At 32.4% G+C, this 19,410-nt stretch overlaps 2 protein-coding genes across 2 annotated transcripts in view; one reads left to right on the top strand and one right to left on the bottom strand.

Annotated features, from left to right (window-relative positions):
* LOC132741004 (uncharacterized) overlaps positions 1–19,410 on the bottom strand; it is a 152,264-nt gene that overhangs the window by 13,708 nt on the left and 119,146 nt on the right. The window lies entirely within an intron of this gene.
* On the top strand, positions 4,909–13,021 carry LOC132741015 (uncharacterized). Its single transcript, XM_060729090.1, has 4 exons — positions 4,909–5,066; positions 7,823–7,916; positions 11,851–11,924; positions 12,559–13,021. The coding sequence occupies exons 1-4, from the start codon at positions 5,015–5,017 to the stop codon at positions 12,672–12,674; spliced, it is 336 nt and encodes a 111-aa protein (XP_060585073.1). The 5' UTR covers positions 4,909–5,014; the 3' UTR covers positions 12,675–13,021.

The raw sequence follows: 19,410 nt of genomic DNA, 5'->3' as shown, positions 1-19,410 counted from the left end.
AAACTTTACCACATTGCCATCAGGCAAAGTAGTTGTGGGTTATTCTAACACGACCCGCATTTTTCCCTATTGAACATAGAAGAAATGAAAGTGTGTGTTATTATGCAACAGATGCACAGTTTGACGTTCTATATTTAGACATGTGACGTAATCATAATACACGTGACATAACCACTAAAAATCCGACGCGCTGAAAATAAGTACGGAAACAAATCAGGCGCAATTTTGCTTAACTATCAAGTACGGAAACATTTATTTGTTGATGTCTTGTTAGAATCGAAATAATATATCCAAATCAGTGATTTTATCGCTTGATAACATCACTGTATGTCGTTCGGATGCGCATAATTATATCACTCGGGCTACGCCCTCGTGATATAATTCCTCGCATCCGAACTCCAAACAGTGATGTTATTGAGCGATAAAATCACTGTTTGGGATATATTATTTCTTAAATATAACTGTCACTGGCAAAATAGAGAAAAATAGAATCTCTAAAAATAAAATTCCAAAATGACAAAATTGAAAATGTTAAAGGCTTGGTTTGATTGAGCTACAGAAAACAACTGTCCACGTCCCCTAGCACCGGTTTAAGTACAAGTCTACATTTTAATGCGAAAATGGTAAGATTTTGAATTCTGAAGCATACGCTGCTGTGTTTGTTTTGAAGGTATTCGATTAATTAAATTGTACTCAATAAGAACTTGTCAAAATATAGAACATAGAAGTAGCGTTTTTGATTGATATTTATAATCATTTGTGCTCTTCGAAAACAAAATAAATAAACATAGAAAAAAAATATGGTACGTTCGTTATAACTGAACTAGAGGGCCCAAATAGAACAGTGTTCATATGGAGATTATCATGGAACATTCCATATGACACGTATAAGCTATTTAATAAAAAGCGGCCAAAGCTCCCCAAGTGAAACAAGTTAAATATCTGTACGCCGGCAGTAGAATTTTCGTTAAAGTCAGTAATTGAATTGACACAAATTGTGAAATATGTATACAGTATAAAAAGTAAGGAAAGACCATATCTTATGCAGGAAAAAAGGAATTCTAACTTCCTTTGATCTTGCATAGTTACGTGTTGTGGCGATCATACATGAACATTTTATGTACACGAGGTCACAAAAATTGCACTGTTTGTATTATTATGAACAAAAGTTCGTAGAACACGAAATATCCCCACTTGACCTTGACCTACTAATCTCAAAATCAATAGGGATCATATACCAGTGATGATTAAATGATTCCAAGCAATGTTTTTAGCATTTGATAAGGATCCATGCTGTTCGCTTACGAACCGTCAAAGAAGTAGAGAAATTGATAGCGAACAGCATGGATCTTGATCAGACTGCGCGGATGCGCAGGCTGGTCTGAATCCATGCTGGTCGCAAAACCTATTGTGTTGGTTTTGTAATGACGCGCCCCTTTTAATATTTCAAGTCTCAATCTTTTTTTTTCAGTGTGAGCGAAAGGAAGATCGCTGAACTTGAATATAAAAATCATGCAAATAAATGGGGTATAAATCACCATAATATTATTTTTGACAATAAATTATATTAATTTCTGATAATATACGTCTACAAACTGCAATATTAGCATTATTCCAATGTAAAAGCTTTTATTAAATATATTATAAATCACTTTCATATTCTTCAATGTGAGCGGAAGGGAGATCTCAGAACATGTGTATAGAAATTATGCAAATAAATGGCGATTAAATTAATATTATGATTATTTTCGATAACAAATTTAATAAGTTTCTAATATTATTCGTTTGCAAACTGCAATTTTATTGTAAAATTCTATTAAAACGTCATAATTCATATTTTTAGAGTCACTTTCGCACACTTTCGTCAACAAAGTCACTTTTGTATTTTAGGCAAACCCCGATGCATGTGTAAACCAAGTGGTGTAAATAACGCATTTTCATTGGATGTTGTTTTTCTTTAGCGAGAACGTTAGTCACCTGATTAAATAAAAGCATTTCGTTTTCATTTTAAATTATTTCATCACGTATTTGTTTTCAGATAATTATTATAACTTAATTATATACTGATATTCGTTCATGTTTAAAAAAGAAATTTAAATGACATTTCTCGCGAGACTCATTCACGCAAGATAAGGCCCAAACAAAATGATCTGGTTGTTTCAGTAACCTGACCGACCCTGTATTTCCGCATCTAACCTAGAACGTTTTATTGCAAAAATCATCGAGTATCATTTAGTGTATATATAATTATACACATACAGTTGAATTTTAATAAAATACTAATTATAGTTTGAGCCGGGTGATGCTCCCCGAATAGGTTTTGGACACAGGAAAGTACACCTCTTGTAGTTTTAGAGTTATGTCCCTGGAAAAAGTTCAAAGTGCAATAATTTCAAAATTAGGCAAGGCAGAGTTACTGTTCTTTGCACTTCACGATTAATCAATGTGATCTATCAACCTACAAAGTTTCTTGTTGATATCTCTTATGGTTTCCGAGTTATGTCCCGGACAACTTCAAAAAGTAAAAATAAACAAAGGGCAATAACTCCAGAATTAAGCAAGGTAGAATTATAATTCTTATGCACTGCACATCTACCCATTGAGATATATCTACCTACAAAGTTTCATGTTGATATCTCTTATAGTTTTACAGCTATGTCCTGGACAAGATTTTTTGTAAAAGGGGAAAGAATTAAAAAAATGAGGCTTAACAGAGTTATGGTTCCTTTGCACTGCAGTTTTACTCAATGAGATCTATCTACCTACAATGTTTCATCTTGATATCTCTTATAGTTTTGAAGTTATGTTCCGGACAAAGTTCAAAGTGTTAAAATAAACAAAGGGCAATAACTCCAAAAGTAGGACAAAAAGAGTTATTGTTCTTATGCACTGCAAATCTACCCATTGAGATCTATTCACCTACAAAGTTTCATGTTGATATCTCTCATAGTTTTAGAGTTATGTCCCGGACAAGATTTTTCTATAAGGGGAGATAATTCAAAAACCGGGCAAAATAGAGTTATGGTTCTTTGACACTGCACAACCCCCCCTCAATGCCCTCTACCACTGTATGAAGTTTAAACAAATTATCTCCAAGGTCCAAGGGTTTTCACAAGTTATGCTCCGGACAAGACAACGGACGGACAGACGGACGGACAGACGGTCAAGGCGCCTACTATATGCTCCCCCGAAATTTTTCGGGGAGCATAAAAATGTTTTTCCGACCTATCTACCCTATTATTTTCAGCAGAATCTCAAAATCATTTTGTTTTGGCCTTATGACGTCAAACACACAGGCCAATATTTTCACATTTATCTTATGTATACCATATCGAGGCCGGCGTGTTATAATGTATGTACCACAAACGAGAAAACAATGGGCGAAATGAAATAAAATGAAACTTTGAAAGAGGATCAGAGTTATTATGAAGCCTGCATTTTGGGATGTTATTTAACATTCAGAACCTTAAGAGGGAACTCTGTACTTTCGTGATGCTTGTCATTATAGACATTGACGAATATAGGTACATGAGCTTTCCAATTTGCTTTTTGACTACCTTACTGGTCGCAAACATCTTGAGCAACATCTTGTTAAAACGTTCTGTTATCCCATGGCTTCTCACTTGCACATCTGTCGAATGTACGACTAACGCTTGAAGTAAGGTTGTGTATTCAATAAGCTGCTAGTGGAGCATATCCCTTGGCATGGTATGGTGTAGTTCGACTGTTTTCGATGGAGGCTTAAGCCAGCAACAGTTTTTGTCGTTTCAAATTGGCATTCTTTTGGGATTCCGCTTTTCTCTATTTTATAGCCTCCTTTTGAACTTTAATGAGAGAAGGTTGAGGCAGATAACTTCCATTTGACAAAAAGACTCATTGGAAACAAATTTTCACAATACCATTTGTAAAAGTTGCGTCTTTCTAACCCGGGCATGGTGTTCAATGTCATCAAACAAGGCTCTGAAAATATCTCCCACAAGGAGTTTTGATGAATGTGTTGGAGTCTGATTTCCCAAAAAAGTCGGCGTCTTCTGTAAACGAATCCATGTATAAGAATAAGATGATTCCAATGGCGCACGTAAACACTATGTCCCGGAAATGTTTTGGTCTTTCAACTTAGTCGGAATATAATTACTTTGACCCAGTGACCAATGATGAATGCGATTACAATATCTGTGTCTAAATCCATCTCAGTACATTGTAAATTCATTCATAGTTTTGCTTTAATTCTATTATTTCATTTTCTTACTTATGTTCTATTTTTATCATTGATTTATACTCTACGTTTAATCTTAATATTATATGTGCCAATCCGAGTTGCTTTAAAAGTTGAAGCAAAAAATATACCGTTATGGTTACATTTTGATATGTCGATTTCTTTCCTAAATACCGGTAGTTTAGTACATTTATATTTCGTTTGTGTTATATATCTTCTCATGCTTTACATTGCATTGATGGCTTAATGTTGAAAACTTAACACATGACACTCTGATATATAATTATTGGATTGAGTGTTAAGACGCACAAACACAAGGACAAATGGTGACTTTCCAGCTTAACATGTGGAGGAGGAACTCGCATACTCCTCTGAGCGTAATTTTAGGCAAGAACAGACACTATACTAGAACCAAATTTCTGGCGGGATTCGAACGCTCAGCGGTTAGGGGCAAGTATGTTTTAAGTCAAATACGTTTACCACTCGAAGATTTAATACTTTCAAGAAATATCAATGAAATAATCAGAGATTAAATTCAACATTATTTTGCACATGTTTATCATTAAAATATGAATGTTTTATTAACCAAACTAGTCCTATTGATATTTTTACAGCCATGTTTCGTTCATTTATACCCTGGTAAAATTTTTTGAATAATTTGACGAAACTTAATGCGTAGTTTGCTCAAACATCCTTGTTTATTGGAGAATTTTAAAGTTTAACAACTGATCGCGTGTTTACTATTTGTGAAAACTATTTAAGTACATACACTGAAAATACAAAAATGTACAAGTGACGATGGATTGTACAGCAATATCTTTGTTATTTGTCTACTTGTATCTGCCTACAGGTATGTTGATATCTGCTTTTTTTCGGGACAAAATGTTTTTGTTTTGGCTTCTTTAGCTTTTAAATATTTCTTTTAGCAAATTCACAAGCATAATCTAACATCACAATATACATCCTCCTCACAAATGTATGGAATGCAACGTAAATGATGGCCACTGTACGCTTTGCAAGGACGGATTTTGGGGAAAAACTGCAGCTTACTGTGCCATGATCAGTGTCGTTGCTGTGACGCTATTGTTGGTTACTGTGTTCTGGAGATATGCTAGGGTTTAACCGAAACACCAAATGCAGTAAAAACATTAGGTAAAATCTCATATAGCCGTTTAAGGTATTAGCACCCTAATGCATTACCTCCGCGTTGAAGAGTATTCAAATAGGCTAGAACTACCGTTTACTACATTGAAAATGAGGGCCATGGGTTCAATCCCCAGAAGGGTCAACTTTTTTGTTCTTTCTTTTTTTCTTTTAACATTATTTATGTATCTCTCATGTCCCATTTGGAAAGAAAAAAGTGTTTAATTTTGATTTTTTAATTTATATAGGTATTTATTGGCTAAATTATGCTAAATCTAGTAATAAATATGGTACCTGATATTTTCAAAGTGTAATATAATCAAAACTAGACGGTAAAAGTATTTCATATTTTACAAGATCAACCAATATACTTTTTTAAAAATTTAGGGAAACTTTGAAAACAGGCACTCATTTGGGTAAATTTTAAGATTGTTTTAAATTAGGCTCCCTAAGTAGAAAAATGGTCAGACACGTGGTAAAAATGGGTGGGGTAGAGTAACATTTTTATACAGATTTCATAAATTTTAAGTAGAAACCATAATTTTGCTTATGTGGATTGTTAGCTGAATGGTACTCTTTGTTTCTAACCAAAAATTAATGGGAAAACATTTTTCATTAGAAAGTAATAGCAGATTATTTAAAAGTTCCTCATTTCTAAACTAGAAATGTGTCATCATGCCACGGATGCCCCCGCATGCAGCCAAAATTTCAGATGGTGCATTAATTTTTTTTTTTCATTTAAAGTTCAAAGCCCTTAAAACTTTTCAATGTTAACACAAACCATTTTCATACAATGTTCAAGGCACTGAAATTATTCAGTCTTAACCTTTTAAAAATAGCATACTGCATATTTGTAGCCAAAATAATGGCTAAAAGTATGAGTGCTGAAACTGAAAGTTCAAAATTTTTCCAACATTCAGGAAAGATAAGTTTGTCTAGAATCATTGAACCACGACCAAATTCAAACTTAAACTGCTTATTCCTAAGATGTATCTATATAATTTTTAAAGTGAAAGGGACATAACTCTGCCAAAAAATCATCAAACCATGACCAAATTCCAACTTGACCTGCCCATTCCTTTGACATATCCATATGTCAAATTTAAGTTTAATATGTAACAGTTGGGTAGATAATGAACAGAAACTGTAAATTTCATATTATTTTCAAAATGAAAGGGGCATTACTCTGCCAAAAATCATTGAACCATGACCAAATTTGAACTTGACCTGCGCATTCCTTTGACGTATCCATATGTCAAGTTTGAGTTGAATGTGTTGTACCTTTGGGAAGATAATGAACGGAAACTGAAAATTTCATATTGTTTTCAAAGTAAAAGGGGCATAACTCTGCCACAAATCATCAAACCATGACCAAATTCAAATTTGACCTGTATTTTTTTCATGATGTATCCATATGTCAAGTTTGAGTTGAATGTGTTGTACATTTGGGGAGATAATGAACGGAAACTAAAAATTTCATATTATTTTCAAAGTAAAAGGGGCATAACTCTGCCAAAAATCATTGGACCATGACCAAATTCGAACTTGACCTATATTTTCTCATGACATATCCATATGTCAAGTTTGAGTTGAATGTGTTGTACCGTTGGGGAGATAATGAACGGAAACTGAAAATTTCATATTATTTTCAAAGTAAAAGGGGCATAACTCTGCCAAAAATCATCGAACCATGACCAAATTCGAACTTGACCTGTATTTTCTCATGACATATCCATATGTCAAGTTTGAGTTGAATGTGTTGTACCGTTGGGGAGATAATGAACGGAAACTAAAATTTCATATTATTTTCAAAGTAAAAGGGGCATAACTCTGCCAAAAATCATCGAACCATGACCAAATTCGAACTTGACCTGTATTTTCTCATGACATATCCATATGTCAAATTTGAGTTGAATGTGTGCAACCGTTCTTAAGATAATGAACGGAAACTGATGATGACGGAATGACAGAATGACGGAAGGATGGAAGGACGGAAGGACGGAATGACGGAACAGGGTAACACTATATGCCCCGGCCATTACATGGCGGGGGCATAAAAATGGCCCTCATAACATCCTAGCTTGAGTTCAGAAAAGTGGCCATAACTTGATTTCCGTACGGTAAACTTTGTTTAAATTTTGCATACAGGTGTACTTTAAGGTATACATCTGACCTATGATGTCAATTTTTTAGTTCCTTATAGTGCCCATTAGGGTCCTAATACCTTAAGTTATCTTGTTGGATAACATGATTATATTTAATAGATGAATTTTTAATATATGCATGCATGTACAAACATGTTAACATTTGTGTAATAATTGTTACGTAAGTAGCTGTAATTGTTAAGCTAAGTGTTTCAAAGCTGATTCATCTGTTGGATATTTCTTTCATTTCTCATAGATAATTTTGTCTTGTCATCTTGTGAAGTACGCAAAATTTATAACTGGCTTTATTTTATTTTAGACATTGACATCTTGCTGATTGTTGGTATGATACTGATTGTTAGTTCAATCGTCATGCTGTTGGTGATAATCTTGTTTATTTCCTTTATTAGAAGGTAAGTCTTAAAAATATACTATGCACACTTTTGATTACATTTTGATAATTTGCTATACAGTCTTTTTGTAAATATAAAGTAAACATGTTTTGAATTCCCACAAAGTAGATCCTACACACTACAATTGGACATATTATGAATACATAGTGTCATAGAAAACTGGCAGTTTTTATGGAAAGGACCAGCTTTACTCGACCAGTAATAAGGAACGAACATGCCCATTCATAGTTTGTACGTTCTTTTATTTAGATAAAATTATGCAATAAAAGTATTTTACTCAAATATAAGCATGGTATATCTTTAATGAAGGTGACATTATGATCATTTTTGTAATGTCAAGTTGAGTTGAATTGACTATATATTTCAAAATATTGACTGTTATAATGGTGATTGACCGACAGGTGATATTGGAATATGTTTAGGATCTGCCTAAATATAAAAAGACATTTTTTATAAATTTAGCGTTACATGGAATTTTCGATAAGTATCAATAGAAATTCCCATGGGCCAAGTGAGTTACGTATCGATCATGGAATTTTTTTTATAAAATTGAAAGCAATAATGGCAAAATGTAAACTTATTTTGACTTTCATCTGTTCACTCACTATATACCATTAGATGGGCATAATGCCAATTTAATATTATCGAGAAGGAAGTTACAGTTCGGTATTGCTTGTGAATATAAATCGGGTTTACTCAGGTATAAAACTTTCGACTACCCGCTTCGATGCACATAATTAATAGCAAAATATTTGAAAACATGCCTTGTCCTGTATAATAGTGGGCTATATGATGTTTATCTTAAAAATATATTATACTCAAATTTTATATTTGAAACTATTGAAATGTGCTGCACTTTCTGTCTCTTTGAAAATATAAACTAAACATGTTTTGAGTTGTTTTAAAATGTACAAAGTATAGAAGGTAGTGTCGTTAACGGTATATAACACATTAGAAACGAAGACATTTTTCTTTTTTCTTTCTTTAGAATGTGCAAACATGAGTAAACTTTTAAATAATGGTTTTGGAGCATGCTATATGCATATTATCAAAAGAAATTTACTTTGAGTATGAAATAAATGACATAAAGGTAGTAAAATGTAAACAAAGTGGTATTCTAACTTCAATAAAAATACATGTACTTAATCACTTTATAATAATACTAATTGCAATACAGCAACTCAAGCAAATTATAGTTAAGATAAATAATCAAAAAGTTTCGTTATTTATCTATGACATGACACCAAAAAATAAAAAAGCTTTTGAGAAATGACAATATAATCATAATAGGCCTTAAAAAGAACTGACATTTCTTTAAAGAAGGGTCAAGTTGAATTGACCGATAATAGGGAATGCAGCTTCATATACATAGTTTTTACATTCTTTTATTCAAATTAGACATATTCAGTAAGAATGTCGTAGATTTTGAAATATTTCTGCGATAAAATTATTTTACTGAAAGATGAGCATAGTATATATTTAATAAATGTCTTCTTTCTTGATTTAAACTGTTTTTAATTCTCTTTTTACACCTTAATTGTTAACAAAATCATTTGTTCTCAAAGAGTTGACGAATTACAAAATTAGCTTTGCAGCAAGCATCAATGCGTTTTGACTATCCTGGCTTAACCGTAGGTTTTCCTGTAATTGAAACCACAGCCGGAGAGGACCTGTCTATGGGTCCAAACTTTTCATATTGAAATAAGTACTACACACCCATTTTGTATTTACAGTGGCGTTATGCCCATCCAAGGGTATTTGGTGAGTGAACAGGTTAAAGTCAAAATAAATTTTTATTTTCCCATAATTCCGTTTCCCATAAAAATATGCTTATGCCTGAAGATTTTGAATATGTTTTTGTCATTTACAGTAACTAACTTATTAAGGAAGAAACTGACAGGGGTTTAAGCGTTCTTTGCCTTCTGATCTGTTTACTGGTTTGTTTCGCCTCAGTTAATTACCTATGGGGGAGGCATAATTTCAGGCTGCATGTATTATATAGCTTTATAGTAACTGTAGAAGAAGCTTCATCAGAATGCAGTTGTGCCGCAAGCGCATAGAATGATGTTAACCAGTTCATTGAACGAGCTCCTACTCCACTTATGGTGGCTGGTTTCTGCCATTTCGTGTTTTCGTGTCTTCGACCAAAAAAGTCGAAAGGCAAAGACATGAAAACATACAATGTTATTGTGGTTTCTGCGACTTTCGCGTTTCGGGGCGAAATCACGAGAACACGAAAATCTGCCGTATTTTCGTTATTTCGACCTTCGCGTTTCGAGGCGAAGACACAACAACGAGAGGATTGCTCTGTTTGGATTGAAATGATGTGCTACACGCTGGTTTGAAGATGTGTCTGTTGCAGAAAAGGCCAATTAAATTTGGCTTTATATTCAAAAGTATGCTGTGGCTACCTAGAAACTTTCTCAAAGCAAACGGCCTACTTGCCAGTCATATGTGAACCTTTATGAATATGTTCAATTCCTTTTAGGCTTGCAAAGCTGAAGTTGTTTTAAAACATTGCCAATGTTTTGGTTCCATTTGTTTAACTTTCCAGACAGACAGACCAATGATGACATTCATCGCCACTTAATTACATGTAATATTGAACAATCTAGTCGGACGTTTTATCAAGAAATTTTTGTTGGAGTTTACAATGAAATGTTGCAAAAATGGATATCAAAAAGAAAGAAAACATTTTGTCAGCTGAAAAAGTAGACATTGCAGCAAAGCAATCTGTAGATGCAGTTGTCAAAGACACAAAAACCACCATGAATGCATTGCTTTTTTACAAAACATGTCAGAACTAGAAATGTGTCCATAGGACACGAATGCCCCTAAATTCCACTGTTTTGTGAATCTACTGACTTTAGGTCAAATGTTTTGGCTACATCTGACACAAGTTGAAAACTCAAAATCGTTTACTAAGTCAATGACAAAAACTCTACAAATGCTTAATAAATCAACAAGCAAACTCCAAAGTGCACAACTACACATGCTTACAACATTCTTTATACTTTTAGGACTACAGGTCAAATACTAATTGAGCTATGCACGAACAAATCTATAATTTATACTAAATCAAGGGCTATAACTCTAATAAAACTAAAAAATGCACATGTAAAACCCCAGGTTCACAGCTTCAGAGTGATAGTAATCATTCTTGTAAAGTTGGTTGATTCTAAATCATGCACTCAAGGTACAATGAACACTACATTTTGCAATGTTTTTTACTAAGTCAAGGACAATCAAGCCACCAGGTGCACAACAACATTTTATGCAAATCAACATTTTCTGTAAAAATTTATGACTCTAGGTCAAACACTTTTTGAGATATACACGACACAAGTTGAAAATTGCAAATTTTTACTAAGTCAATGGCAATAACTCAACAAATACTGAATAAATCCACACACAAACACCCAGGTTCATAACAACAGATGCTGACCAATATTCCTATAAAGTTACATGGTCTAGGTCAAATACTTTTTGCGCTACAGACGACAGGAGGGACAAGGATAAATTCAAATGCCCCCCTCCTATAGAAGGGACACACAAACTCTTAGAAAGATGTCCCTTAAAGTATGAAATAGTAAGGGCCGTGAATGCGATTCTACATATACAGCTAGTAACCCAGTTAAATCAAGTGAGAAAATGGAGAAGGAAAGTTCAAAAACTCATGAAAACAAGAATAAAGTGTCAAATATATGTATTGGTTTTCGTAATTTCTTTCTTTCGAATATGATTTATACATGTATGTTGTAACCAAAAAAAAAAAGTGGCTAAAGTTAAAGACGGGAATATCCGGTTCACGGGTAATTTTTCGGCAAAAGCTCTACACATCCTCGTTTTCTCTGTAAACACTTAACTTCGGGGCCAGATATTCTGTCTGCACTTGCATTCATGTTAAAATATTGTTATGATATTTATCTTACAGACGCAGAAGGCGAAGGTCAACTAAAAATTCTGCACAACATCAGAATATTGAAGATGCTACAGTGTCATACAGAGGTAATATTGTCTTACAATTAATTTTAGTATTCAATAACATATATATACATATATATGTGTGTGTTGAAGGTATCAATATCTTCTTGTTTGAAAATTTATTGATACTAAACGGTTAACACTTTAACATTAATCAAACCAATAAATGTAGCAAACAGGTTTATATCAATGTTGTTGAACATTATTTGTGCAGTTCTTATCGTCAAATGGTAAGCAATCTGATTAAAATCAACTCATAAATAACGCTACGCTACATGTAAGAAATAAATAGATCTTTAGGTTTAGTATGTAAGTTTTGTTATCTGGACTAAAGACAAGAATCCAATGGAACTTTCCTACATTAGGTAGCGAAACATTTTGAAACATTCTTTTGTTCAAACCAGGTGAACGATTGACTTTGTTTTTCCTGGGTTAACAACTGAAAAGGAAGCTAGTCCATTTGTATAAAACTTTTCGAAAAGTCCATTCTAATTAATAATGATCTAACTGTACCTATTTAGTCACTTTTTTCAAGTTAATAAGGGACGTGAAGGAGTGAAAGGACCGACACTTGTTTGAACAGACAAACTGGGAAATTTTATGTATGTATCTTTTTGTCAAATAGATTATTATTGTTATTCTATCAAATTCTTTAAAGTGAGCAAGGAACGGGAAACGACTAAGCAGGAAGATCAGCACACGAATGACACGTTTAACGAATATGGCATTGACAGCAGACCGGAATCCGACTATGAAAAACATAACCGACTCTGAAAATGTTGATAAGTAATTTAACTGTGTGGAACACTTTAGAAACTTAAAATATGAAAACATACTGGGGAAACTGCTACATACATGCACTTACCATTCTATCATAATGTAACCGTATATTTTATCAAAGTAGCAAAATTTTATTTTAATGTAATTTAAAGAGATTATCGGATATTTTTTCACTATAAACATTATGAAGATGCGCATAGCATAACACAGAAAAAAATAGCGAAACGTGCACTTAAACCATAACAAAACATGTTTGGAATAGGCCTGTTTGTGTAATATGTAAATTTTATATTTCATATAATTCATAATAAGAAATTCGTCACGAATGAATTATTCCGTTATTTAAAAGACTAGAACGTTTGAAATCGCTGCATAAATAATCCAAATATAACTCATTCGATGGGTAACGCCTATATTTGAGCCGCGTCACGATAAAATCAACATAATGGGTTTGCGACCAGCATGGATCCAGACCAGCCTGCGCATTCGCTTACAAACCGTATATCAAGTAGAAAAACTGATAGCGAACAGCATGGATCCTGATAAGACTGCGCGGATGCGCAGGCTGGTCTGGATCCATGCTGGTCGCAAACGCACTATGTTGGTTTGTCATGACGCGGCTCATTTGTAAACTACATGGAAAAATAACATAAATACAGGATATTCAAGTTTTATAGTTTACAAGATATTAATTACATCGAGTGGTATGAACATAAATATGTCACCAGTAACAGTGACCACAGGTTATGTAGGAAAAATGAATGTTTTGTGGGTTGCGTTCATTGAATACCGCCTTTTCTTGTTGATCTTGTTTATCATATTTTGTGTTTATTATATACTTATCTCTTTTTTACCTTGTGATTCGAAATACTTTTCCTTTAATTTTGTGTATTGTCTGATTTAAGGTAGACCACCTCGAATGTATTACCTCTACTTTGAAAAGTTTCAAATAGGCTACAATCACTGTTAACTGCATTATTGAAAGAAAAAGTGTTTGGTTTAAATTATATTATTATTTTTGGTATTTATTTGCTAAATAATGGTAAATAATGCCAAATTTATAACAAGTTTAATAAAAAAAAACTACACGGTAGTAGTATAGAGTATGATGGTTCCGGGACACTTTGAAGCCTAAAAAAGTGTTTATCTATCAAACCAAAGGGTAAGACAGCTCGACATAGCTTACCCATCAACCCAAAAAGTAAGACAGCTCGACATAAAACCCCATTTTATTGATTTAAGAACACCCTCAGGCCAAAATCCCCCCGGAACCATCATACTCTATACTACTTATAAATAGAATACAGGCGGGAACCGACGAGTCCTTTTTTATAATTAAAATATATATAAATGAGTTTACAAAAACAAATATATTGTTTAAAAGAACGAACATACACCGATAATGTAAATCCTCAATATGTTACAACAAAAAACGGAAGATTAATGATAAAAGCCGCGTGTGCTTCATGCGGTAAATTGAAATCTAAGTTTGTAAAACAAGGCGGTTAATCATGAGTAATAAAAATGTTTATCCGGAACCAAACTTTTAAATAGTTGCAGCCTATAAATCAATATGTCGTTCCGTATCACGTGTACAGTTTTCCGCTAAAGATCAATAGTGAAACGTCATCCAGAACATTCGCCTAGTGTGCAGCTCAATAGATGTTAAATGCGTTGTTATTATTTCATCAGCCAGGAATACAGAGTGGTTAGACAGAATGTAAGTTGTTTTACCATTTTTCTTTAACAAATATAGTAAATGAATTATTTATTCTTTTATCTAAGAAGTTCTTTCGTTATTCATTAAATTTTTGTTCTTATTTTAGGGCTGAACAATTTGCGATAGAGATGTTTAAATATATAAAATCCCTGGAAGATTTTCTTTCTCGTAAAACGGAGAAGTAATTACGCACGATGAATTTAATGAAATGTGTACTTATAAAAACACAATTGAGTACATTTCTAACATTCATAATTTTATGAAAGATCATGCTCAACAACAAGTTACAGAAGATCAAATGGCTTTGTTGAATAATAAACAAAAAGACTTAATAAGAACAGATGAAATAAAAAAGATTAACGATTTGGGATTGAAATCGTTGCAGCAGGTTCCAGATGTGCAACAAAACCTACGTCAACAAAGTAATAAAACAAAAGCAAAAAAAACATACAATCAAGTGAAAAATGAAGTACAAAAATCATATTCAAAAGATCGGAACTTGGCTGGAGAGGTTACGTTGGAGCTTGAAAACACCGACAGCTGTTTTAAAACTTTAAAAACACTAGACAGACATACGCAGAGTGCTGGAAGAACAAAGTTGTTTTATAATATTCAAAAAGGAGAGGTTTTAAAAAGAATCAAGGATTTTGAAAAAGGAGGTTTTTTAAACAAAATTAAAGAAAACGGTTTACAATATAAAATTTCACACTGTAACTTTTTGATTAAATTGTACAAGAGCCTTTTAGGCTCGTCGGTCCCCTTACAAGTTTTCACTCAATCATTCTAATATAATTCATTGTTCATTGTCATTGCATTTTCTACAAAAGCATTGGAGTGTTATTCCACGGATATTTGATGAATTGAAATGGTAATAAATTAATATTGAATATCCGTGGAATAAGAGTTGCAAAACGACGAGTGTCGGCAGACTGATTTTACCATTCGCTATGTTGAATATTGGAAAACTTTTGTAGAGGCTCAAAACGACGAGTGTCGGCAGGCTGATTCTACCATTCGCTGTGTTGAATATTGGAAAACTTGTAAGGGAAGGCTCTTGTATTGGAAAAACTTTTGTAGAGTCGCAAACCGACGGGTGTCGGCAGACTATTTTTAAACATTAGTGAAATAGTTTATTATTGTTTGTTCATTTTCTTTTTGATTATTGATGTTTAAATGTTTGTATAATATATCATATAAAGGCACTTTTTGTTGTAATAAATGTATGAAATATAAACAATAATAACCACACAGCACACTTGTTTTATCTTGATACTGTATATTGTTATAATTCAAACCTGGAATGTAACTGATTACCTCTTTTGGTGGAGGAAGTCCGAAAGGGTCGAAGTAATTATTTCTGTAATAACACACCCAATGTGTACCCGGTCCAATAAAGTCATCTAAATTTATTATCCCGCATTCTTTACTATTAGAAGGTAAATTATTTCTACTGAAGACGCCTTGAAAGTTTTGAATACCAAGTTGTTTTACCCATTGTTCTATTTTAAAGTTAGATAATGGTTTGTTTAGGAATTTTATTTTTTTTTTACCCTGGGAATTCGTCTATATGGAACTCGTTGTGCATCAACCTGTAAACCCTTGCCACTTAATAATGATGTAATTAAAGGTATTCCTAGAGATGCTGCTAACATACCAAGGAAACCACCATCTTGCCGTTGCTTGTTATTTAACTTAATTACCCCGTCATTCATTAATTGTTTTCTTTGCTGTGGTGTAATAAATGGTAATATTTTATTTCTTTTATTTCTTGCTACAGATACCATACCGTTTCCAAGTATTTTACTTACACCAGTGCTAGCCAAACCACTTAATGCTCCAACACCTAAAGGGGCTAATATTTTTGGAGCCAATTTTGTAATAAACGGAATTAAAGTGTTAAGAAAACCGCCTTGACTGCGCATTTGTTCCCGCGATATCTTAATTTCTAAGCCAGATTTATTCTGTTTAGCCCTATTAATTTTATTTATTTGTGTCTGTGTTAAAAGTATTGGGAAAGTACCATTTAAATCTTCATACTTCAATCTTAAAGTATAAGGGCATTTATCTCTATATGATTTCGCAAGTTTGTGCTTTTGTCCTTCTGATAAATTTATTTTATATTCAACGTAAGACATTTATATAATTTATATAATTATTTTTTTTTCATCAAAGACGTCTGTCTTAAACAATAACAATTTCATTTCCAATAGTATTTAATTGAACTGTTTCTTCATACATTACAATGGCATAGACACGAATAGCTGCAGCTGGCGGTACATTTAATTTTGCATCTAATGTAAGATGCTTGGGATCAGATGCAATTTCTTCTTTTTTAAATTCCAAGTTAAAATGAATGAATCCGAACAAACTCTCAAAGTTTAATATATTTAAAAGGGACCCAGTATTTTTATCATTTTGTTTGTGAAAATAATCTATTACATCGTCATATATTCTCGTTATACTAGAATATTCTGTTTCGGGGTAAAAAACACCATTTCCAACTTCAAGACGACAAGATTGCAAAGTACAATTTCTATTATTAGCATTTAATTTAAAAGTATCTAATAAATGAGGGTTTTGTTCTTGTGAATTACTTTTATTAGCTCTTTGTAAATAAACAAACACATGTTTAGGATTCATTACACCAGCTGTTATTGTAAAAATAATATTGCTTTGTTCTATATTAGATGATTGTGTGACCCTTTCTCGAAGATAGTTCCACTTTTTTGCTTTCAAATAATGTTCAGAAATCAAACTATATCCTTCAGCGTTAAAGATTAACCGAGGAACCCATAAGATAAGTTTAGTAACTATAACTCTTCCATTATCAACTTCAGCTACCCTATGGATTAATTCATTGTCGTTTGTTAATTGTAATGTAATTTGAATTTGGCTAGGGGGCAACATATTTGTCTCTAAACTCCGAAAAAATGAATAATTGTTTAAAGGGATTTTACATTTAATTTCATTACCTCCTTGAGCTAATAATTTTCTTGCAGCAAAACCTTTATTAAATCCAGCCTGATTAGCTCTAGATTCAGCTACATTTGTAGAATCCAAAGCAATAAATTCATTTGTCCCAGTTGTTTCTGCATAATCTTTTGTTAATTCAACTAAATTTCTTACATTCACAACCCTATATAAGTCATAACAATCATATACATTTTTTCCATTTTGTTTTATAACTAATTGATTAATTAATGAAGCCGCATTGTTTATTACAGCAATTTGATCAGCATCATCATAATTAGCTCCGTTTGCCAGTTTATTTATTTTAAAATTTACCTCAAAATACCCATTGAACCAATCATAATATGAAGATCTATCATCTATAGTAAAACTATATCCATTTTTCTGCTGGGAGGCGTTATTGTTCACGATTGTTATTAAAGGTGTATCTAATCGAATAGGTGTTTTTTCATATCTCTCACAGTATTGTTTTGATCGAAACATATATATTATATATCTTTTTTAAATAATCGCCTTCCGGATAACAATTCATTTATTTGTAAATTTATATCTCGTCTTCCTGATCCAGATAACAATTCATTTATTTGTAAATTTATGTCCTCAGTATCCTTCTTTCTTAATTCTTTTACAATTTTATCGCCAACTGGCGGAGGTTGTTTCTTCTTTTTAAATACACCTGTTATTTTATCAGCAGCTAAATTTCCGACTTCAGTTCCCACCTTTTTGGCGCCACTTTCAATAGCAGTTTTACCTACAGTTTCTAATACTTTTTTACCTACAGAAGAAAATAAAGTGTCAAAAAAACCTCCTGCACGCGAGGAGATACCTTCTCCCGTCCAATTATCAACATGAATATATACTCCACTATTTTCATCATATACTTTTTTGTGCATTATATAATTTACATTTCTTTTATAATTAATGTAAAACTTGTTTCTACTTCATTAAAATTGATTTTTCTACCAAACACATCTGTAATATATATTCTTATCGAATTTATAATATTTCTATTAATTTCAGAATAACCAACCCTAATAGGTTCTTTTGTAAAAGGATAAGCTCTTGTTAAATCCGCAGTACTCAATGCATATATCACATCACCAAATTCTCCATCAACAAGTGAATTATCAATCAGATCACAATGTATATAAATTGTATCCACAGAATTAGTTATATTTGGTGTTAAAGATCCCCATTCTGTTTTATTTACTTTTTTCTTTTTAAAACCAAGAAGTTTACAAAATTCTGACAGTGTAAAATCTAATGAAAAATTATCCATAAGTGATATTAGAATTTTAAAACTACTCAAATCAAATTCTAAACTTATAGGTGCTATGGCAGAAGCACCATCGAAATCATTATTACTTATTAATGTTTCTCTTATGTAATTATTGATATCTGTGTAAGAATAAGAACCATTTGTAAAGAAAATGTCTTTCCATTCCTTACCATTATTATAGCGAATTCTCTTATTATCATATTCATCACTTATATTATGCCAAGAGTAAGTCATTGAATTTATTGAGTCTAATCCAACAATATATCTTTTATTTTTATCTAAAACTAAAGGACGACTAAATCTTACTGTGAATTCACTTGGTGTATTTTGATTATTATTATTATTATTATCGAACCACTTCAGAACTTAATACAATTTTTTGTTCCATTATATAAAGTACTTTTTATATAATTTTTCATGTTGTTCCGGACTTAATACCTTCAGTTTTAATAATGAATCGATAATGCGAATGCCTTCATTTGTTAACTCTGGATTATTATTTCCAGCATCAATCGAACCACAAATTAACTTTAAATCATTCATTAATTCGTTTGGATCACAAGCACAAATGCCTGATCCTGTTATTACCTTTTTAAATTTCATAGATCTCTTGTTAAATGGTAGTTTTGATTTTTCTGTTAAATCCTGAAATATTTTTCTTGAATGTAAGGAATATGTTTTCTTTTTATCATATCTTTTATTTATTAAATCAATTAAATCATCATCTACCTTTGTGTTCATTACCTCTTTCCCAGTGTTCT

Source organism: Ruditapes philippinarum, unplaced genomic scaffold (genome assembly GCF_026571515.1).
Source record: "Ruditapes philippinarum isolate M1 unplaced genomic scaffold, ASM2657151v2 ctg204_1_1_1_1, whole genome shotgun sequence".
NCBI classification, from domain to species: Eukaryota; Metazoa; Mollusca; class Bivalvia; order Venerida; family Veneridae; genus Ruditapes; species Ruditapes philippinarum.
The sequence above is the reverse complement of the archived record's forward strand: the minus strand, read 5'-3'. Positions and strand labels throughout refer to the sequence as shown.

Coding starts and splice junctions, on each gene's coding strand:
- LOC132741015 (XM_060729090.1), top strand. CDS start 5,015: ATGGATTGTACAGCAATATCTTTGTTATTTGTCTACTTGTATCTGCCT. Junction 7,917..11,850: donor TTTATTTCCTTTATTAGAAG/GTAAGTCTTAAA, acceptor TTTATCTTACAG/ACGCAGAAGGCGAAGGTCAA. Junction 11,925..12,558: donor TGCTACAGTGTCATACAGAG/GTAATATTGTCT, acceptor AATTCTTTAAAG/TGAGCAAGGAACGGGAAACG.